The sequence below is a fragment of the Coenobita brevimanus genome, chromosome 103, assembly GCF_032717465.1.
Source record: "Coenobita brevimanus isolate Jiangsu-jjx chromosome 103, ASM3271746v2, whole genome shotgun sequence".
NCBI classification, from domain to species: domain Eukaryota; kingdom Metazoa; phylum Arthropoda; class Malacostraca; order Decapoda; family Coenobitidae; genus Coenobita; species Coenobita brevimanus.
This window is the reverse complement of record NC_137056.1, coordinates 13,000,291-13,024,796: the sequence shown is the minus strand read 5'-3', so window position 1 is coordinate 13,024,796 and position 24,506 is coordinate 13,000,291. Positions and strand designations below refer to the sequence as shown.

Below are 24,506 nucleotides of genomic sequence, written 5' to 3'. Positions count from 1 at the left end.
TTGTGGGAATGATGGTTGTTGAGGGGATGGTGGTTGTTCTGTAGATGATGGTTGTTCAGTGGATGATGGTTGTTGTGGGAATGATGGTTGTTGTGAGGATGGTGGTAGTTGTTGGGATGGTGGTAGGAGAGGCCGGTTTTGAGATGGTGCTGGTTGTGTTTCCGATGGTGGCAGTTGTGGTTGCAGAGATGGTGGTCGTAGGGATGGTGGTTGAGCTTTTGGTGGTATTTGTGGTTGAGGTGGTGGTGCGAGTGGTGGTCGCTGTGGTTGAAGTTGTGGTGGTCGTAGTAGTGGTGGTTGTGGTCGTGGCCTAGATTCTGATGCTTGCGACTGTGATGCTTCTGCTGGAGTATCTGACCCTGCTTGTGGGCGTTGTGGTCGTGGTAGTTGTGGTTGTGATGGTGGTAGTTGTGGCTGTGATGGTGGTAGCTGTGGTTGTAACTGTGGTCGCCTGTTACCCCCTACTCCTCCAACCACCCTATCTGGAGCCGAGGGTGAAGCAGAGGTCAAAAGAGGTGGGTTACGATCATTCTGCCTCTGTGGGGTGGTGGCTGGTGTCCTGTCTGGGTCGGTGGGGGGTGGAGGGAGAGGCTGGGGTCGTGCGGCGCCTGATGAAACCCCCGGCTGGGCACCCGTGACGCCTTCAACTTTCTCAGGACAGCATAGTGTTACCTCCTTGTCTGTCAGCCTGGGAAATAAATAGGGTCTCATTATAACCAAGTAATTCTGCCACCATCACTTTCATTGTCATCATCGTTACTTCTCCAGCAGTTTTCTCCACTGCCATCATCATCTTTGTCATCGTTACCACTATCGTCGTTGTCGTTGTCACTGTCATTGTAATTACACCAGCGCTCGCGAAGCGAAAAAGGTAATGTTCTACTCGTGTGTGTGTGTGTGTGTGTGTGTGTGTGTGTGTGTGTGTGTGTGTGTGTGTGTGTGTGTGTGTGTGTGTGTGTGTGTGTGTGTGTGTGTGTGTGTGTGTGTGTGTGTGTGTGTGTGTGTGTGTGTGTGTGTGTGTGTGTGTGTGTGTGTGTGTGTGTGTGTGTGTGTGTGTGTGTGTGTGTGTGTGTGTGTGTGTGTGTGTGTGTGTGTGTGTGTGTGTGTGTGTGTGTGTGTGTGTGTGTGTGTGTGTGTGTGTGTGTGTGTGTGTGTGTGTGTGTGTGTGTGTGTGTGTGTGTGTGTGTGTGTGTGTGTGTGTGTGTGTGTGTGTGTGTGTGTGTGTGTGTGTGTGTGTGTGTGTGTGTGTGTGTGTGTGTGTGTGTGTGTGTGTGTGTGTGTGTGTGTGTGTGTGTGTGTGTGTGTGTGTGTGTGTGTGTGTGTGTGTGTGTGTGTGTGTGTGTGTGTGTGTGTGTGTGTGTGTGTGTGTGTGTGTGTGTGTGTGTGTGTGTGTGTGTGTGTGTGTGTGTGTGTGTGTGTGTGTGTGTGTGTGTGTGTGTGTGTGAGAGAGAGAGAGAGAGAGAGAGAGAGAGAACAATGTAGCACAAACAGTTGTTGTCCGGTTTTAAACAAGCTTGGTGGATGGGGTTGATGGTCTTCCCTAGAGCTGACCTACTGTTTCTGAGAGTACTCATAAAAGGTCTAGGTCAAAGAACTAGATCAAAGTTTGACCTAACAATGTCATCTTAAGCAGTTTTTACCCAATTTAGACCAAACGTCATGGATGGGTTGAGGGTAAGGCAAGAACTACGGGATTCGATTTTGAGAACAAGCAGTCAATAGTCATGTTCACAAAGCAAGGTCAATGTTCAGCCAGTGTGTCTGTGTGAACAAACTAACTAAAACAGTTTTAATCTGATCCGGACCAGTCTGATCCTTGAACACATGCATAATGTAAAATTATGCTGGATGTCATTTTATCATGCAGATATCCACCCAAGGCACGAGAACAGATTTGTTATGATTTCATCATAGTTTCAGGATATTTTATTTTATTTTTTATTTTTTTTTTTTTTCTTTTTGCATGTACTGTACGGTAACAGGTCCATGAACACAATTTGTCTCCATTATGGCCTTCATGACATCATTAGTTCCACTTTACCAACTTTATCTCATTTACATGCAAACTTTAATGCAGCTTATTAGGTTCAAAACAGACGAAGAATTTCGGCTAGCTGTATGTTCAGAATTACATTCATATTGTTTTTAGACTTAGGTAACTTTTACTTTTCTTAGTGTTTCACATTTCTTTCCCAAATAATTTCGACAGACAAGCAAATATAGATAATTTCAAACCTCACCTACACACTCGCTGCCTGAAGAACTGTGTGACGTCCGGACTCTTGATGTGACTAGAGAGAGACTGGTAGGCAGGACAGTCACTGAGAAGCCTACACGAACCTGGAAGAGTGGCCAGCATTCAGGACAACGTATAGGTGGGTGACAGCTGTTTAGTGCTGATGGGGTGTGCACACGTAACATACAGGGTAACTTTATCCCCATCAGTCAGAGGATGTATTAGTTTAGTCTGAGCATCCAGTCACGCACCTACAAGAACCTGAAATAGTACGAGTCAGATGCAGAAAAATAACTTCCTTGGAGTTAATATTGTGCTGTGCCGAAGTCTATCTATCTATCTATCTATAGCCCGACGCCCTAATCCCGCAAAGGGTGGCCGCAGACAAAACGCCTCCAAGTCACTCTGTCACCCACCATTTGACTCCCCTCCCCCCAACTCACCCCCCCCTCCCTCATATACCTCTCAACTCCATCCCTCCACCTCATCCTCGGTCTACCCCTCCCTCTCCCTCCCTCCCTCCACCTCACCTACATACACCCTCTTAGTCAGTCTTTCATTCTCCATTCTCTCCACATGTCCAAACCACCTCAGTGTATTTCTCCTAATCTTTTCAACCACATCCACATCTACCCCACAACGTTCCTTCACTTCTTCATTCGTCAACCTGTCCCTCCACGTCACTCCACATGCTCCTCTCAAGTAACTCATTTCCACTGCTCTCACTCTTGACTTGTTCCCCTCTTGCAAGGTCCACGCCCCGCTTCCATACGTCAGGGTAGGGATCACAATACCATCATGCAGTGACTTCTTAACTTCCATACTCACCTCCCTATTTCTCATCACTGCTTTCAGTGTACCAACAACCTTTCTTCCCTGCTGTACCCTTTCACGTACTTCATCCCCCAAAGTTCCATCCTTACTCATCACACTACCCAAGTACTTGAATGCACTCACATTCTCCATATCCTCACCACCCAAACTCACTGCACACTCTGTGACTTCATTCCTCTCAAACACCATAACTTTACTTTTGTTTACATTAACTTTCAGCTTCCTCCTCCTACACACTGTCCCAAATTCATTCACCAAACCTTGCAACTCCCATTCATCTTCACTCAACAATACTGTATCATCAGCAAACAGCAACACCGGAAGCTTCCAAATCTCACCCTCATTCATTAGGGCCACCCCCACATCCACTGCCCTACCTTGCACCTCCTTTACAACCCCATCCATATATATATTAAACAGCCATGGAGACATCACACACCCCTGTTTCAGTCCCACATTGAGATCAAAGAACTCACTCAGCTCACCATCCACTCGCACCGTAGCCCTAGCTCCCTCGTACATACTCTTCACAGCACTCAACAATTTCCCCTCCACTCCATATATTCTTAATACCTTCCACATACCTTGCCTATCTATTCTGTCATAAGCTTTCTCCAAGTCCATGAAGGCAGCATACACTTTCCTTCCCTTCTCTAGATACTTCTCCACTAAACATCTTAGAACAAATATCTGATCTACACACCCTTTTCCCTTCCTAAATCCCCCTTGTTCTTCTCCAACTAGCTCCTCTGTCATATGCCTAACCCTATCAATGAGTATTCTACCATACATTTTACCAGTCACACTAAGAAGGCAAATACCCCTATGGTTACCACATACTTCTCTCTCCCCTTTTCCTTTGTACAGAGGAACAATTATACCTGATTTCCAGTCCTCTGGAACCCTTCCCTCTTCCCAAGCCAATCTACACAACTTCCATATCCACTCCACGACAATCTCACCCCCATACCTAAGCATTTCACCACACACTCCATCAATTCCTGGGGCCTTTCCCAGCTTAATCTTCTTCATCGCTTTCACTACTTCCGACCTTCTGATCTCTTCCTCCCTCCTCTCATCTCTTCTTCTCCCAGCCATTCCCCAACCACTTATACTCACACTGCTCTCACTCTCTACATTCAACAAATCCTCAAAGTGCTCCTTCCATCTCCTCAATTTCTCTCTCTTCTCCACCAACAATCTATTATTCCTATCTTTCACTCCCCTACTATTTCCCCTTTCACACTGCCTTACTTTCTTTACCTCCTTCCAAAACAATTTCTTACTCTCCCTCCATTTCACACTCAGATTCCTCCCAAACTCTTCATCCACTTTCTTCTTACTCTCCTTCACCAGTCTCTTAACCTCCCTTCTCCTGCTCACATATACCTCTCTCTTCTCTCTCTCATCTTCTCCCCTACCTCTACTCGCCAACCATTCACCATATGCCTTCTTCTTTTGTTCTACAGCTCGTTTCACCTCATCATTCCACCATGCTGTCCCTTGCACACCCTTGCACCTCCTCCTCACTCCACAAACCGCCTCACATGCTGCGCTTATCTCTTCCGTGAATATCTTACATACGTCTTCCACCCCTTCCATCTGCTCTAGCTCATACCTTCCCAATCTTTCTTCCACTATGTTCTTATACTCTGTCCTTTTCTCATTATCTTGCAATTTCTCCACTCTTCTCACAGGAGCTGCTTCCTCCTGTCTTCCCCTTCGTCTCCTCAACCACTTTCTTTGCAGCTCTACCTTGGCCATCACTAAGTGATGGTCCGAGACTCCATTCCCCCACCCTCTCCACACCCTTGCATCCAACACTTGTCTTCTCATTCGCTCATCCACACACACGTAGTCTATCATTGCCTTTCGTTCAACAAGTTCACCATCCATCCTCCTCATTACTCTCCATGTATACCGGTGGATCATCTTATGACGAAAGTAGGTGTTGGCTATTGCCAACCCCTTACCAGCACAGATGTCCACCAAAGCACTACCATTCCCATCTACTTCAGCTGGCACACCCCACTGACCAACCACTCCATCCACTCGTACATTCCCAACTTTGCCATTCATGTCTCCAATCACAGCACTCTCTCGCTCCTCTCAAACTTGTCCATACATGCTTCTACTCTCGCCCAAAACTCATCTTTCACTCTTGCCACTCGATCCTCTGTTGGAGCATACACACATACAATCGCCCATGCTTGTATACCTACTTTCATCCTCACCCATACAATCCTTGCACCCACTGTTCCATACTCCCTTATATTCTCCTTCCACTTCTTGCTTATCATCAGACATACTCCCTCTCTTTCCCTCTCATTCTCACTGACTCCCGCACATATACCTACACCGTATTCCCATTCTCTCATCCTTCCACCTCTCCATTTAGTTTCAGTCAATCCACATATATCCACTTTTGCATCCTCAAGCACCTGGACAATCTCTCTCTCTTTCACTTCATCATTCACTCCTCTCACATTCCACGTTCCTACCCTCAGAATGTCCTTTGTCCGTTCCTTAGTCGTCAACGTATGGTCCGTCCAGGTCCGAGGCGCTTTATTTGCTTTTTTAGTTAGTTCTTTTTACGGGGTGGGGCACTAACCCACCACCAACCCTTTTAGTCGCCTCGTACGACAAGCAGGGATACTGGGGGAGTATTCTTGAAACCCCCCCCCTACCCCCAGGGGGTAGCATACATAATCATACACGGCAGTTAGAACAGACATGATAGCTCCAAACTACGTTCTCGAGAGATTGCGCCATTCGATTTGATTTAGCAAGTAAAAAAAAAAAAGTAATATGGAAGAAAACTGTGATGGATGAGCAATAAAGAATGACTGGCTGATAGGTCATTGCTCTTCCCAAGGCCTCAACATTATCACGCTGTCACGAATCAATTCGCGACATTTCCCTTTTGTGAGAAGCCACGAACTATTAGTGGAAAACTCACTGTGTATCGCTCAGTTAACCGTTTCTCTCTCCATTTCGGAGTATACTTTTCAAAACATTCGTCACCGTTTTCAAAAGTGACCGATTTAATGCACGTCACTAAGTGCTGTACTGAGCGATACTATTGTTTTTTTATTGTTCGCCCCTGCTCATTCGACCGTTAGAAAATGCGGCCGAGTGCTCCGCTTTTCTTTCCCACGACTTGGGCAGTCTAGTGTTTGTTGTGACGGAGAAAGGTCCTGTGCCAGCAGTGTGAGAGGTCCCTAGCACCCAAACTCCACTAGTACAGTAATCCAGTCCTCCCACCCCCCGGGTGATACATAGCATTCATCGACTGGTATTTCCTTTTTGTATAATCCTAGTTTTAAGAGTTTAGTTAAGGTGTTTTTTTTCCTAGGCGTAGTTAGCTTTTGTGCGAGTGAGTGAGTGCGTCTCATTAATTTGATTTGAAATGAAACGTTAAATTTATTTTTTTGTAATCAATAAATTTAACAGTTCTTTTTCTTGAGCTTTATGTAAAGTAAAATCTTGTTTCATTTCTCCATAATTAAGCTTATTTTCCATATAGCTCCTAGCTTGCATAAACGTTTGCTTTCATAACTGGTACTTAGACCAGTCTTGTTGTATTAACTTAAAATCCGTTGTGCCAGATAGGAGTTAAAGGATCAGCAAGAGCCTGATATTATTATTAGTATTAGTTATTTATTGTCAGGGGTGAAGTAACTTTCTCCAGAGGCTAACAGTACAGTAATTCAGCAATTGTGAGTAATTAGTCTCTGCTGTGTATTGTTGAGAAAGTTTATAAATTCTCGTTCTTAGAGAATCTTAGCAAGTCAGCGTAAAGTAATCGTTGCTTGATGTAGCAAGACAATCATTGTCTCTGCTCTTCAATATTATTGAATATTAATATAAATTTAAATAACATTTAACCATTTATTCCAAAATTACCGTGATATTATAAAAACCCCGTGACACACGCTTTATTCCGAGATAACAAACTAGAGAATATAAACACACCATGCAGTATCTGGAGGTAAAAGGCAAGACAGTGTAAAGGTGCCCTATACAACAGTATTATACACACTAACCAACGTGTTCCTGACAGGGATAAGGTACGTGAGAATTTCATGTTTTATATGAAGCAATAACAAGGAAAATAGTGTCAAATAAAAAAAGAGAGAGAGAGAGAGAATCATAGAAAGCCAGTGAAATTACATACAGGAAAACATTACATGCGGAAATAACATACAGAAAATTACTAGAGTCCTTTATGCACGAAGAACACACAGAAGAATGACAACCTGCCGAAATAACAGTGCTAACGTGCCGTATGGAGAAATAACATACAGGAAAACATTAGATTTACACAGAAAGAATTAAGGTGCAGGAGGACTTTACGTGACATCTGCAGAAACAACAGACAAGTATATATTAACGTCTAGAGGCAGTCACAGGATCCAGGGAAATTTATCGAGGCAGCTGTAGAAGTAATAAATGAAGACAGACAAATAGATAGGTGGATGATTACAGACAGGTAGACAGATAGAAAGATTAAAAGAAAACTAGCCAAGGGAAAGATACAGTACTAGACTAGGAAGCGTTCAAAATCCATACGAATAGCCCCCACCTCACCCCCCCCCCCTTATGATTTCTACGGTTCTTTTTCGTTGGCACAAGGGTCTTCATAGTGCATGATCTTAAGTGATTTATTTTCCCACTTCCACTTTACTTGCTCTTAAAAGTTATGTATAGCTATTTAATATCTACACAGTTTGCATGAGTAATACTCTATGGGATTAAAAAGGTGTGAGGAGCAAAATAAATAGCTAAAGAAGAGGCGCCACGAAATCACCGAAAATAGCTATAAATCATTCACCTTGGCCTATCAGAAAATTCAGTCTTTTTGCATGTTACTTCCCAAAGCTCAATGGCAGAATAAGGAAATACCACGGCTCTGTATCCTTTCCATTGCACTCCTTCGTGACTAACGCCATATTCCTGTGTTATTCTCTCGTTGCAATTCAGCCTTCAAGATGGAGAGATGTCACTTTTGGGCCAAGTGAAAGTGAAAAGAGTCTAGAAATATGCCCTCCTGCCTTTACCTTCGCGTCCCTCCGGCGTCACACAGGCGTTTCTGGAGATGAGGGGGACAGAAACGCGGGTAGACACGGCCCTCAGAGTGTCCAGCAGGGTACCGTCAGCGTTCAGTTGTAGGCGGTCTGTAGCGGGAGAGAGGCAGCGTGCGTTAGATCTGATTAGGTGAAGTTAAATACGTTAATTTAGCTTAGTTTAGGCTAGGTTAGGTTAGGTTAGGTCAGGTCAGATAAGTACATCGACACTGACATGGACAGACATGGTTCTAAGTGTGTGTGTGTGTGTGTGTGTGTGTGTGTGTGTGTGTTTTCATTTCAAACCTAGTATATATATTCTGTACACCTCATCTCTGTTGCGGAAGCCCAGTAACTGAAGACACTGGGAGGCAGTTCCACAATAACTTTGCTTCCGAACAATCCTAGTTGCAACCAGGTCCAGCAATCAGTTTATTTTTCTTATACAATTGGTCAGCTTAGATTCCTGATGTGGCAGAGATTAACATTTAGGTGGTGATAACTCTTTTAACCCTACGACGACATTGTATTTTATTTCTACTTCTCTCCTCAGAACGAGAAGCACTTCCAAACTGGATAAAATATTTCTTTAGATGCTGTTGATATTGTTCCAGACCCGTGACCACAGGTAAACAACTGCATTTGTGGGGCTGTCCTACAGGTACAGAACAGTATATAAACTGTGTGGGGAAGCGACGCACCTTGTCGTAGAAAGCTCTACACCAGAGTCTGACCACGGTCCATCCCACGGCAAAATGTAGGAGAATATCAGAAGGTTTGGATGCTGCGTGGACGTCGCATATGTTCCACCCAGGGTGCACGGCACCACATCGTATTGGCTCCTTGTCAACGCCTCTTAGCACTCCTAATGCTTGTAGTTACATATAATGACATTACCCAGGGCGGTATATAATCTGCGGTCCCCACTTAAGAGAACTCTTTGTGTCTTAAGATATTTCTTCTCTTCATATCCATCAAACCCCAGAGGCTCAGTGTCTATTTTGTTGGATTCACATTTAACTTGACAGAGGGTTAGTGCAATAAAGAATGAGCATGTAGAGAAATGGTTTGACTCATAAAAGGACATAGTGTTACACAGGGTAGCCAGATGGACGAGTCTGTACATGTCATCTTGAAAGACTGCTATGATATAAAAACAGCTGAACGTAATATCGCAATTATTTAATGGCTAGAAACGTCAAAAAGCTAACATACTATTATCATTAGCCTTTTACTCATATAATGTCCTTCTCTATAAACAAGAAAGATAGTGGAATAACAGGAGAATGTTCTTACCCTGAGCAGTGACCACCGTGAAGGACACGAGGGGAAAAAGACCCACCCACAGCCACATCTTCCCTCGTCTGAAAATAAGACGTCAAGAATTAGAACTGTGTGCTACATCTGAAAAGGTTAACACAATAATCCTGATAAAGCTCGAACATGTCTGGTCTCTCTTTATCGCTGCACACTATACTTTGGCCTCTGAGAAGTACGTAAATCAAATTTACGAACCATAGGCGTTTCAGAAACGTCCACTAAAAATATGGGCATTCATTCCTCTATGCGATTTACTGTACTTTTTAAGCATACAATAGTCATCCGTGGAGAGAGAGTTTTTTTTTTTTTTTCTTAATAGAGAAGAATCAGTAGTCTATCTCCGACTTGAGCCTTCTTATAGAAATGAATAGAAGTAGGACGTTGTGTGTGTGTGTGTGTGTGTGTGTGTGTGTGTGTGTGTGTGTGTGTGTGTGTGTGTGTGTGTGTGTGTGTGTGTGTGTGTGTGTGTGTGTGTGTGTGTGTGTGTGTGTGTGTGTGTGTGTGTGTGTGTGTGTGTGTGTTTCATACCTAGGCATTAATGTGGGCACTAACATACATTCATACAGTATTTTCGCAGCTTCATTACTCAGTCCTCAGTTTTGTACCAAAGCTTTCATTGCACCAGTCACTTCTTTTCCTTAGGCCACTCTGTTCTCCACTTCTTTTACACATTTCCACCAGTTCAAGTCTCCTTCTTTTCACCAGCATAACAGATTGTGAACCACTCTATATTTACCACTTGACTCTCATGTTCTGCTTATTTATTTCAAATCTTGCCGCTCACAAGTATTCACATCTGAGCCAGACTACAAGGATCGCGTTCCTTCTAGCTAATACACTATATAATTTGCCTACCACTTCATTTTAAATACACTATCTTCGATCAATTATCACCTGATTTATTCCCCACTGAATAAGACTTTATTTTGATCTCCCTCGTAACCTCATCCATATGTATAATGAACAACCAGTGAGACCAAACCTATCTAACACGCCACCTCTGATAATTAGTCACTTTGTCCGACATCAGTCTTCCAAACACATGCCTCACTGCCACCATGAAAACTTAAACAGCATTCAGCAGTTCGTAATCAAGACTATGTACCTAACACCTATAATCCATCCTTGTTCACTTTGTGGTACGCTTTTTGTACATCCATAAAAGCAACACCGACCTAGGAAGTATTGTTATCAAGGTGAGAGTGACGCGTAGCTACTTGCTTTGTAACTAGCAACGTAGTTTTTCGGTTTTAGGAAAAGACATTTGCCACAATACACAAAGTTGAAAATAAAATTTTGACCCTTACAAGTTTTTAAACAGTTTCAACGTCTCTCCCTGTAGTATCCCTGGACTAGTGATAAAGGATACCTTATGCGTCTTGTACATCTACAAGAAATGAGTGGTGCAGACAGGGAATAGCCTTGCACTTCAGACAGCTCAAGTAAGCAGTCAAGTAGATATTTCCTTAGGGGAAATTTAAAAAATCCTCCTCCTACACCAAGCATCACGCAGTCTTATTATAATTATTATTTAATAAAATGTCTGTACAAGCCCTCGACATTATTTCTCGTTATACAGAGAGCTAAAAATTCACTACTAAACATAAAATTTCGTCCATTCAATTTATGCATCAAAAAACTGGTTTTTAGACCAGTTTTTTTTTTGGTTTTATCCTACTTGCATTGCTAACATCCATTGTGTGTGTGTGTGTGTGTGTGTGTGTGTGTGTGTGTGTGTGTGTGTGTGTGTGTGTGTGTGTGTGTGTGTGTGTGTGCGCGCGCGCGCGCTAACAGAAGAATACAGACAGTTTTGATCTAATCTTCATCAAAATTACTGGAGGGGTTGAGGGTCAGAAACGAGTATGACCGTCTGCCTTTGAGGGCAAGAAGTCAAAGGTCAAGATCACACGGAAAGGACAACATATTGAGTATTTATTTGATTTATACGAAATGTTGTGGTAGTGTTCAAGGTTAGGCAAAAGCGATAGGATTAGATTCAAAAAGCAATCAGTGAAAGGTCTAGATCATAAGACTAGGTTGAAGTTCGAACTGTGTGTGTGTGTGTGTGTGTGTGTGTGTGTGTGTGTGTGTGTGTGTGTGTGTGTGTGTGTGTGTGTGTTGGAAAAAAATGCTAAAGCATTTTATCTGAATTAACCAAACTTGGTGCAAGGTTGTAGGTTCAGCTAAAGGATTAATCTTTTTTTTTTCCCTTACATAATAGTAGGTCAAAGGTCGATTTCATGTACAGGTATTTGGCATCCGATTTACTCCAGTCTGTTTGGAAAGATTAATCCAAGGATGATGTGTTCAATATTGAGAACAACAGTGAAAGACCAGGCTCTCAAGGGCAATGTCTACAGTATTATTAAGGTCACATGGCAAGATTAGCTTAAGCAATTTTGCTCCGATTTAGGCCAAATTTGGTGGAAGGGCTGAGAGTGAGCCAAGTTCAAGATATTAAGTTTTAAGAAGAGAGAAAATATGGGATGAAAACATGCTTACCTATGAAACATAAAGCAGGAATTAGTCACACTACCTTAACTCGGGGTTAAGAGCAGAAAGAACCACTCGTATCTACCCAAACAAATCTAACCTAACCTAAACCTAGCCCGAGCCAGAAAGAGCCACCCAATCCTAGACTAACCAACCTATCTAGTCCAGGAGACAGTGAGGTGAACCTTGCAGTAGGGTATATACAAGGTTTTTTTGCTGTTTCTAGTCCTCCTGGGTGTCCTAATGAAGAATCTGACGGATGCCACTCTGGCACCCTTGGGCATTTGTTTTTATTAACAGAAATTCAAAATGGCGGCCGGACCATATTTATCACTGTGGTACTGTGCAGAAGATCAAGAGGATACCTGCTTTAAATACTATGTACAAGCTGTCACTGCAATTATAATAACGTCTGTGAGTTTTATTTAACATCATACACATTCATCATGACAATACATGGACATAGTATGGGCAAAAAGCTACCAAAAGGTATAAAAATAGCATATAACAGCAACAAAATGTATGATGCCAGCAGTGACTAACATTCATCAGTAAGTTCTCTAGACTACCCTTCACTAAAATATTTAAAATAAAGCTCTCTACACTTCACTACAATATGTAAGCTTTAAACATGTACATCCATAGCTCAGAATAGAGATCTATTCATCCAGATCATCCTCACTGTCTGATTCAAGAGGATCATCGAACATCTGCTTAACTGTACGTTCATTGTTGCACTTGTCCTCTGTTTGGCAGCTGCAGAATGTGGTGCAAGACATCTTTGCACTCTTACTGCTCCACTGCTTACGACTACATGGTGTGCTGTTTGTGCGTCCACATGCGGTAACTTTCATCAGGTCTGAAGGTGCTGCAGGTCTATACATTGTTATTGGATAGGGGACCCCATCTCTGTTATCCCACCCATAGTCTTCTACATTCACATCTGGGGTTTGCTGCTCATCAGCAGCTTTCCACAACATTGCCTGAAGGTGAGCTCGCTTCATGTGGTGAGTGAGTGCCTCGTCTGTTGGCGGAAGAGAGCGGAGATTGGGGCATTTTTCTCTCTTTGTGGTGAAGAGCATGTGGCGAACTTCAGCCATGGTTGTGCAGATCTTGGCACCATACAAGAGGCAAAACAGACGACGACCAGTCTCCATCAAGACTTCTTCAGAAGTGTTTGGTTGACCCACTGGAGGAAGATCAAGGTTGTCATGCTTCATCATGACATTAATGGCAGATACTTTGCCTTTCCCAAAGGGGTATGAGACTGTGTCACACCCGGTAATCACATGCAAGGGCATAAGCTGCAAGCTTTTATTTCCAAGCTTTCTAGCTGTAGCAGTTATGTCGATAACTGTTCCATCAAATTTCCTCATTGTGACCTCCTGGAAGAGGTGGTGTTTCCAACAAACATACACCAACAGCACAAACACATCTGTGTCCTCACTCAGTACCTGAATGTGTTCCCTGCTTTCCTCTCTCGCCAAAAGAAGAGTGTAGCTGATGATGCTGATATCGGCTTCTTCATGTCCAAATTCTTCATCCTCCAGACCAATCATCTTCACATTCACATCATCATCATCATGTGATTAACAAAGAAGGCCAATGAATTGCTTTTTGTTGTTGACATTCTTCATAAGCACATTCCTAGCTGGCAGAGGAGTGGTCATTGTCATTATGATGTTAGGGGGCAAAGCTCCAGATGTACGTCTCTCACGTTCATGGGACTTAATGGATCCCTCCTGGTACCGGTCAAGGATAACGTACACCTCCTGACTTCGAGATACTGATTTGTTGAAGTTAGCTGCCAGCTGTTCCATTGTTGCATTCTTTGGCCAGGAGACGTGGTACAGCATTGCATTACCATCAATGATTTCAACCTCGGGCTGAATGGTTGAATGCTTCAATACTGCAAGATGGCTGATAAGAGAGGATTTGTTGCCTTTCCTCATATCACCATACTCATCGAATAGACTGAATGGGATGGATGCCAGTTCATAACTGAGGACATCCATTAAGTCAAGGCCCCTGTGAGCACTGGTCACGAGCATTCTTGCATACCTTTCTGTGTCATACACTGTCTTGTCTCCGACTCTGAGTCCTTTCTTCATTGTCTCCATAGTGACCACCTCTTTTTTTCACTGGTTCATAGAAAGTACAAGAAAACTAAAGCACTACAATATACATTTAGACATACAAAGACAAGATATAAGACCTTGACATCTTCAATGACTTAAATTCAAGAAGATGAAACGGGGAGCAGTGTCTGAATATTACAACGGCTGACCAAATCGCTTATAATGGAGGGGGTATTTATCTGCCCCTATAAAAAATTTTGCCCAAGGGTGCCAGAGTGGCATCCGTCGGATTCTTGTTCAGGACATGTGGGAGAGCAATAAACAACCAAAAAACCTTGTATATACCCCAAAGCAAGGTTCAGCTAAAAAAAAAAAACACCCGTCTCCTGGACTAATCCTACAAAACACGAAGATAAAATAGTTTGTGTATTTTAGCTCCATATTTTCCATCTTCAAAGCCCTGCCCACTTTGGAGTGGCTATTTACATTCTCAAGGGAATTAGGGCATATGTAAAAACAAAAACGGTCTTCATAAACAAAATAAAGCATTTCCTCAAGAACTGGATATCACCAATGCAATCAGTACCCTGACAGAAAACCTAATATAAATATTAAAACAGAACTCCTGTCTTTTTTTCCTTCTGGTTCAGTGAGAATCGTTTAATTAACCTACATATGTAAATTTGGTAAACATACGCTTTACTTTAAACAGTAGAAGCACCTTACCAAATCAGTTCCTCTTTTGGATAGTCTGTTATATTTTTCTGATTATTTCTGGGGTGGTAAATAAACATTTCTTGTTACATCTGTTTTCCCATTGTTTTTAGCTGTTCCTTTGTGACCAAGGTCCACTCACAAGTGAGAAGGTCCAGTTCTCACTGGCCCTTGGCTGTGACAAGTCTTGTTTGATTCGTTAGCGCAATGGTGGAAGGGACTGTCCTAAGTGTTTAACTAAACTTAACCTAATCTGCCCTGACTGTATCCAATAATTTAACATAACCTAACCTTACTAAACCTAACCTAACCCCCAGGTGGGAAATTGGAAAACGAAATCCACCTTTGAGTATGTTGATTAAGTTTCTTGCATTAGGCTGGGAACTAATAATCGTAGGTACGGAATAAGGAACGTGATGATGATAACGGGGGGAAAATTTTTCAGCAGGTAAAGGTAATTAACCACCCTGAAAATAGAAAAACAGACTGGAGGAATATGAACTGCATTGGTAAGGGTTTTCTGCTGCCTGAAGTAAAGCGTACATTTACCTATAGCTTTTATTCAGTAATGACCATCATTTTATGTTTTGAAATATTGCTCGAGCTACAATAGTTACTCATAAACATTCCATTTTCTATCACGGCAAAATGAAAGAGAATTGTTATTTAAGGGGTAGCTATAAGAACATAATTATTTACAGTACTTTGTTTTTATGGTTCACATCAACCGTTTCCCGAAGTGTTCTGCAGGTTTTGTTTTTCTTTGTCGTTCGAAGACCAAGAAACTGATTAGCATGGCGGCAGTAATAATAGTTGTAGCCCCAGGTTCATCTGAAGGTGAATACGGTGGACAGCAAGCCGAAGCTACCTTTGTCTTACAACCCACTAATCTCCTTTCGGGGGATGGGGAAGGAGTCGAGGAATGTTTTAATAGGGCCCCATAGAGACTCAGGCTGGCCTGTCAGGTCGCCTGCACAAACCTGCCACTTCAGGTAAAACAGCGTGCGTGGGTTGTTAAAGCTGCGAGTGCAGGCCGCCGGAGAAGCCTCCCCACCAACTAGCGCCATGTTGACTCCACCCGGGTCAGTGCCCGGTTCAGGCCGGTTTGTGCATGTATGGGCACACGAAGCCAACCGAGTCAGTCCAGCACTCGGCAGCGTCCTATCAACATGACAGGCACAATGTATACGAATAGAGACGACTAGGTTTGGGACGGAGTTATCGAAATTTGCAAAGACATAGAAGTCCATGCTTATGGAAGGTTATGTTAGGACAGGTATGTGTAACATTCACATTTGTTTTAATGCAAGGAAGAAGGAACCAAAGGCCATCAGCCTGCAAATTGTTCCCTCCAAGAAAAAACAAAAACAAGTTAACAGAGAGCCAAATTCAAGATCCGTTCATTTTGAGATGCCTGGACACACTGTTTTTGAAATGCTGGAGATCGTAGGTAGTAGAAAAATACAGACAGAGGGAGACAGTTCCAGAGCTGACCTGTTGCATATATGAAGGATTGGGAGTTACAGTTAACTCCTGCATTAGAAAGCTGGACAGAAAAGGGATGAAAGCTTAATGCTAGACGGGTGCTATGCGCCCACCAAAGTCGTGGAGGGATGCAAGCAGACAGTTCAGATGAGCAATGACCTATGTAGTACCGAGGAAAAAGAGAAAGATGCAACAGAAATGAAGAAGAGACAGAGGTTGAAGGGAGCCAGTAAGACGAGGAGAGTTAATGAGAAGAAAAGCCTTTGACTCCACCTTGTTGAGAAGAGCTGTATATGGGGAGCCCTCCCCACACGTCAGAGTTGTACTCTACACAGGAGCGAATAAAACCCGTGTATAAAATTAACAACTGTGCAGGAGTAAAGAAGAGACAGAGTCAGCTTAGCACACCTGAACTCTTGGAAGCAGATTTTACAAGAGAGTTAATATGATTTTTTCAGGATAAATCCCAAGAGAATGAAACCTCAAGTATATTTTTTAAAATGATGCAGGATTGAGCTGGATACTATTAAAAATTAGAGGGTATTCCTGTGGAAGATTTTGTCAGGTTGATAAATGTAAGAACTGAGTTTTTGATGCATTAAAACAAGATTACTTTTACCCCAGTCAGAGATATGAGTCGCATCAGACATTAGGTGTACCATAGCCCCAGCCTTTGTTTGTTGAAATAACTGCTGAGATGGACGCTGCAAGAAGCGAATGGAAAAGGTGAAAGATAGAGTCATCAGCTTATGAGTGGATAGTGTTAGATATACAGCTTAAAAGGTAAGTGGTGGATAAAAAGAAGAGATTTGATGATAGGACAGAGCCCTGAGGCACACCACGATTGATAGCTCTAGATGAACGGTGGCCATCTACAATAGCAGATATATTGAACGACCAGCAAGGAAGCTAGTGATGAAAGCACGGACAGAAGGATAGAAACCGTAAAAGGGCAGTTCGGAAATTAAAGTTTTATGCCAGACTCGATCAAAAGCCTCTGAGATGTCAAGTGCAATGGCAAAGCTTTCGCCAAAGTCCCAAAAGGAGGATGACCAGGAGTCTGAAAGGTAGGTGAGATCGCCAGTGAAGGGTCCCTGGCGGAACCCATACTGACGATCAGAAAGAAGGTTGCGATTGGAAAGATGCTTTAAATTTTTTTTGTTAAGAATAGACTCGAAAACTTTTGAAACAAAGGATGTTAAAGCAATTGGGCGATAGTTAGAGGGATGGGAATGGTCACCTTCTTTGGTACAGGATGAATAAAAGCAAACTTCTAGCAAGATGGAAAAATACAAATTGATAGACAAAGACGAAATAGTTTACCTAGGCAGGGTGTAAGCACAGAAGCACAGTTCTAAAGGACAACAGGAGGGACCCCATCAAGCCAATATATGCCTTATTAATATTGAGGCCAGTGATGGCAGAAAATACATCAACTGAAGAAATTTTAATGTCAGCCATGAGGAAGTCTGAAGGGGAAAATGATGGAGGAACAGCACCAGAATCGTCTAAGGTGGAATCGGAGCAGGGCCGGTTTTAGATGGGGGCACGGCCGCACGGGGAGGGCAATGCCCCACCAAAATTTTCGATTGCACCCCCAAATGCAAATTATTAATAGATGAGATGTACTGCAGACCACTGTGGTCGTTCCCTTTGTAAATGTTCGATTAGTACAATAATTATCGTACGTGTAGCAACACTGAGTGGAACGTTGGCAACAACTCCCAGTAGTTTTAATATGCATTATTGTCAGCAACTACAGTACACTGTAATGAACATAAGAATAATTCTAAACTAATTTTTATGTCTGATTTGAATTATGAATGGTTAATGAAAAGTCTTTTATTTCTAAATAATTATCAAGAAAGTTATTGGTAACTGATGAAAATTTATATCTGGCAACTCTCAAAGTTGTTGACTTGCTGGCCGCAACTGTTAACATATAACTCATTTTGCGCAGAGGCAGCTGTCAGTAGGGAATTAGGTAGGAGGCAGTGTGCCACATGTACGATAATTATCGTACCGTATATCTAGGATAGTATTGCCTCTGGTACGATGTACGTACCATTTTCTATTATCGTACGGTTTGTACGATAATTTTGGGTTGAAAGCTAGCATGGCAGTAAATTTTGAGACATGCATAGCTAATCATGCACAGTTGTTCCACAGCTTGACAGATGAGGATCTTCAGGGCTAACGTGATGGTCATCACTGAAAATATTTTTTTTATGGTCTTACTGAGTTATTACCTGCAAGAGTAAGATCATTTCTATGAATTATCTGAGTTCTATGGGCTGCATTCTGTTGCTAGTCAGAGTGATTTATTAGATTGACACTAAGGCTATTTTTTTTTCCTTGAAGAATTATTCTTGTAATAAAGGATATGATTATATTATCGTAATGTTATCATTATGAGATTTTCATGGTATGCTCTAATACAAAACAAGTTGATAAATTTACACCTGAGTATACGTCAGTACCTTACAAAACAACGTTTCTTATGAAGATAATTGTAATGGGTAAGAGTTCAGTAAATAACCAAGGCATTGGCGACCGTTTTAAAATAGACTACATCAGATTCTTAGTTTTTAAAAAATAATGATGTACGATAATTCCAACGAAAAATCGATAATTTTGAGGGGCCGGTACGATAATTCCTATCTAAAAGTGTGGCAACACTGGTAGGAGGTTGAACTTATTGACGTTGTTATATCTTATTGCATTCGTATTATACTATACTGGTCATCTTATCGGTACAGATGTTACCTACATAGAAAAATTTTTGATTCGTAAACCTAAGGCTGCCACAGATGCAGCTAGCTAAGAGTTACCTTCCACAAGTTCCACCAATTGTAGTGAAAACAATGCTTGTCCTTCTCGAGTACATCAATTCGGAAATATGATGATTCTAGCGTTGCAAAGGATGACCTCAATGATGATCGTCCAACACAGCCAGTACTGAAATCCTTCCCCCAAAAAATGTTTGGACAGAATGCTAGGACTTTCAATTCAAGCTAGTACAATTTGAGACCATGGCTAGAATACTCTGTAACACGTGATGCATGCTTCTGTTTCCCTTGTCGCAAGTATGGTGTGGCAAATGACAGAGATTTAATTTTTACTAAGCGAGGGTTTTCAAATTGGAAAGTTGCATTAGAACGTGAAAAAAGATTCAACAAGCATGCATGAAGCCATTGTCATTTGCAAGCTGCAGCCATCAGGGCAGAGGTGAAACAATCAACAGGTGAAACAGTAGCATGTCGCTTAGGATCAACACAAATACAGAACAATCGCTACTATGTGAAAATCATAGGGAAAGTAATACAGTCTTTATCTGTCAATGAGCTTGCTTTACGTGAAAGCAATGAAAGGTTTCATAGCAGTGAAGACAAACAAACAGATCTCCACAGGGCTTTTTTTGAATCTCTATGAGTATACCTTGACTAAGGACAAAAAACTTTCAGAGATAGCTAAGACAGTGCCCAAGAATGCCAAGTACACTTCAAAGGACATACAAATGAGGTAATCGATACACTGGCTACTTTAGTTTTGCAGGAAGTTAAAAGCAAGTATGAACAGCCAGATACATCAGGCTTTTGTATTAAGAGTGATGGAACAAGAGACAAATGTAATGTGGAGAATCTTTCCTTTATGATAAGGTTTGTTCGCAATGCTTTGCCTGAGGAACACTTGGTTGGTTTGCTTGACTTAAGCCAGTAAAATGCAGAGTATATAACAACACGAATATTCAACCATCTGCAAGATGGAGGTTACAGTACTGACAATATAATCAGTTAGTGCTATGATGGTGCAGCAGTCATGAGTGGGGTCAACGGTGGAGTACAAGCACTGTTACAAAAAATGCTTGGCAGAGATGTTCCATATATTCATTGCTTTAATCATGAGCTTCACCTAGCTATAGTGCATGCTATACAAGAACCTTGTGGCAAGTCCTTTTTTGAGCTTTCATGTTCACTACACTCTTCCATCGGCATTATGTAGCACAAAATTATAATGCTCCATCGCTAAAAAGGCTCCTAGAAATCCGGGGGACAAGTCATTATGATGTGACAAAGTGCATAGTAGAAAATAAGGATGCTACCCTCAACATTCTGTATGAGGTTTCTGAGGAAGAAGAAACAACAATGAATGTATGTTTTTTTTTTTTTTTTTTAAATAACAGAACGGAGGAAGGAAAAACAAATGGAGAAAAAAAATAATCCATACACCAGATTACTGGTGTCCTCTGTTCATAAAATATCTGTAACAGTTAGACTTGAACAGTTGTAGGTTGAAATTTGGAGGAAAACAACTCTGGGGAAGCGAGTTCCAGAGAGATGCAGTTCGGGGAATGAAAGAATTCTGATAGGCAGAAGTTCTGCAATGTGGTTGAGTGACATTCCAGTCATGAGCGCTACCAGATGCCCGTGTAGCACGAGGGAAGGCATGGAGAGGTGGCACCATGGACGCAACTTCGTCTGAGCATTTGCCAAAAAAATATCTGTAAAATAATGCAAAGGGGAGGCAACATTCCTTCTTACTTGCAGGGAGAGTAGTTTTATATGTAATGGCAGGGTTGTTAATGATTCTAACAGCTTTATTCTGAATTTTGTCTAGTTGTCTTAATGCAACCTCTCCACAACCATTCCACAACGGTGAGCAATATTCAAGCTGAGAGCGCACATGACTCTTATAAATTATAGCTAACTGCTTATCGGCGAAGAAGTTACGGACTCTGTACAATAATCCAAGTTTCTTTGAGGCGGTTTTAGCAAGTGATCTGACATGAGAGGTCCAGCTGAGGGCACTGTTAAGTGAGACACCAAGAATTTCAATACTTTTGGAGATGGGAATATTAGTAGCACTGAAGGTAATGTACGAATCTGGCAATATCTGTCTATTAGTAAACTGTATATATTTAGTTTTACTAGCATTAAAAGAGACAAGGTTGTTTTGTCCCCATTCACTGATTGTAGATAGATCTTGATTTATGGAGATGGCTGTATTGAGTTGAGAGGTAGAGATATTAGACTTTGTAAATGGATGTCTGAGTTTGAATGAACTATGTAGTGTTGAGTCATCTGCATATGAGTGAATGGGATTGTGAGTGACAGATAAGAGATCATTAATATGAACCAGAAATAGGGTTGGCGCCAGAACTGATCCCTGTGGCACGCCGGCGTTAATTGAGTGGAAATTCGAATATACATCATCTACTTTTACTCTTATTTTCCTGTCACTAAGATAAGAAGAAATCAAAGGAACAAAAGACGTTAGTCCAAAGCAAGGGAGTTTGGACAGCAGGGAACGGTGCCATACTCTGTCGAAAGCTTTAGAGATATCAAGAGCTACTGCATGAGTTTCTCCAAAAAGATCAATTGATTGATGGATGGTATGAGTTAAGAGATTGAGTATGTCAATGGTGGATCTTTCGTGGCGAAAACCGTATTGTCTATCATTAATTAAGTTGTTGGATTCAAGATGTTTAACTATGTGCTTATTAATTAAAGTTTCAAATACCTTACCAAGAGAAGATGTGATAGCTATTGGTCTGTAATTGGAGGGGTCAGACGAACTTCCTTTCTTCAGAACTGGGTGGATATTGGCTTCTTTCCATGAACTTGGGAATCAAGAAGTACGTATGCATAGTCTGAATAATTTAGCTAGGACAGAGGCAAGTTCAGGGGAACACTTTTTCAAAACAATTGGCGGAATTCCATCTGGACCTGGAGCTTTGTTGGTAGGTAAATTGTCTAGGATGGATTTTACAAATCTTGTCTGTATTTTAAGTGGGGCAATTTCGGGAGAATCAAGTTCCAGTACTGAGACATTCTGGCTGGTATCATCTATGGTAGAGTTTCTTGCAAAGGTACTAGCAAAGATATCTGCTTTCCCACGTGGGTCATTTGTAATACTGCCATCTGAAGATTTTAGTGGGGGAATGGAAGATGACTTGTTAAAGTTATTATTGAAAGAATTAAGAGTTGACCAGAATATTCTATTGTCATTAGGGTTGGTAAGTAGTTTTGATGCTTGCTTTTGAAGAAAGTTTGATTTAGATAGATTTAATACAGCTTTTGCATGATAGAAGCATCAGGCCTTTATGTACCGCTAAAAAAGCGGAATGTTTTTGTAACTGGTCAGTTTCTTCTTCGAGCACTTGGTTCTCTAAAACCAGCCAGTTTCTTGCTGCAGACTCAGTATGTTGATATGTGCAGAGCTAGGGAAGTTACTGGTGCCAGCTTACAAACTCTGAAAGGTCTGCGAGAAGATGATTCTTGGTTTGATGATTTTGAGGCTTCAATATGCAACCCTCCTTCAAAGAGGAAAAGAACCGTGAGTAAGCAACTAGCCGAAAGCATTGTGCTCTCCACTGTGGGGCATAAGGATTCTGATAATCCCACCATCACTCCTTGTCAGTCTCTAGAGATCTCTCCTCAACATCCTAGACAGAGCAATAGCTGAAATGGAAAACAGATTTTCTATGAAAAAACTGGACATTACGAAAGCTGTGCTCTGCTTATTGCCAAGTCAAGTTCATTTCTGGATTTCAGCTCTCTAGGCCCGTTGCAAAGACTTGCCGATAATAACAAAGAATCTGATTATATAAATTTGAGAAATGAAATACACGTTGCAAAAACTATGTTACTTAAGTAATTTTCCAGCAGCGGTGATGCTTCTATATATATCTACCGTATGTAAATATTTGCAAGAGTATAAACAAGCATTTCCTGAACTGCATAAGGTGTACGAGTATGTCACAGCCCTAGTTATTGGAGTGTCATTAGCATCACGTAAGAGCTCATTCTCCACGCTGTCACGATTGCTGACTCCTTTCCGACGCGGTATGCTACATGACAGAAAGAAAAATTTGGTGATCTTGGCCCATGAAAAAACAATAACTAAAAGTCTAAATATGGATGAATTTGTAAGATGCTTTGCAAAATAATGCAGACGGTTGGTGCTATAAGCTAAGCATCTTAAGTTCTATGGCAGAAGTTTCTGCTTTGATGTTTGCCTTATTTTACGGGAAAAACAGCCATTCCTGATATGCAGACGGTTAGTGCTGTAAAGTAATTGAATCTTAAGTTCTGCGGCATCAATTTCTGCCTGTATGTTATTTGCCTTATTTTATGGGAAGCGGAATTTTGCGTTATGCCTTACGCTTACTGTATCAGTGTTTAATTTGTAAAATCAGTAAAACAAAAAAGGAGTTCTTGTTTTCCTTGCTTGTAATCTGCCTTGATATTGTTTGCTAGTGCTTTATTATTTAATCAACTTGAGTGTTATATTGCTGTAATGAAAATTGTTTATTTTTTAAAACAATAAAACAAGTAGGCTAAGGTCTTCGTTTTAATAGCATGTAAAATGTGAACACTATTTACTTGCTATGGTTGAGATTGTTAGTTTATGTTCATCTTCAAGTGAATCAGTCATAGGAAAAGAGGGAGAAATGTCATTATCATGATTATTTTATCTGAGTTTGGACGTTTGCCTTCTACAATGTACAGGATTTTGTATTTATCAAAATTATGTTGGCAGTTTTCTTATAGCACTAAAAATGCATTATTTGTTTTGGCATGTGTTAATTTAGCTTACTGATATATTACTAATCTGAGACAGAGGAAGGGAGGAGTGAAGGAACAGGAAGAGATGGAGGGATGGAGGAAGGGAGAAAGGGAGAAGTGGAGGAAACGAGAAATGGCCCCCCTAGCTACGCCTTTGTGCCCCATCAATATGTGTAGCTGCCCCTTCAATTGGAGCAGTCTAGAACCGGCACTGAATCGGAGGCGAAAGTCTGAGCAAAGAGTTCTGCTTTATCAGTGGAAGAAATAGCTACAGAGCCATCAGAATGGAAAAGAGAAGGAAAGGATGATGAGGTAAAATTGTTAGAAAAGTTTTTGGCAATGTTCCAGAAGGAGCGGGAAGAATTCGAGTGTGAGAGTTCAGAGCATTTGGTACGAATGAAATTATTTCTAGCAGAGCGAAGAACAGATTCAGCATGATTCCAGGCAGAAACATAAAGAGATGTGATTCAGGGATGGGTTGGCCCTCTCCTTGTTGTGGAGAGCATTAGAACAAGCGTGATTAAACCTTCTTTTTTTTTTTTTTTTTTTTTTTGCATTAGTCAAAGGATATGAGAATGGAATGTATGCTTCCATGCCCGAGAGAATAACCTCTGTAATGCGCGCAAGGCACACTCACATGGCTGTCAGTCATGGAAGCAATAATCATTCCAGGGAAGATCAAAGAAGTACTGCCTGAGGGCCTCCCTATCAG

At 41.6% G+C, this 24,506-nt stretch overlaps 1 protein-coding gene across 1 annotated transcript in view; it reads right to left on the bottom strand.

The window, feature by feature from the left end:
• Positions 1–310: 310 nt before the first annotated feature.
• The window catches only part of LOC145415589 (uncharacterized), a 61,667-nt gene continuing 37,471 nt past the window's right edge, over positions 311–24,506 (bottom strand). The window contains exons 2-6 of the mRNA XM_080284810.1: positions 9,433–9,500; positions 8,131–8,247; positions 2,241–2,340; positions 443–688; positions 311–359 (exon numbers count right to left, since the gene is read on the bottom strand). Coding sequence (XP_080140936.1) covers positions 311–359; positions 443–688; positions 2,241–2,340; positions 8,131–8,247; positions 9,433–9,500 — 580 coding nt within the window. The remainder of the gene's footprint in view (positions 360–442; positions 689–2,240; positions 2,341–8,130; positions 8,248–9,432; positions 9,501–24,506) is intronic.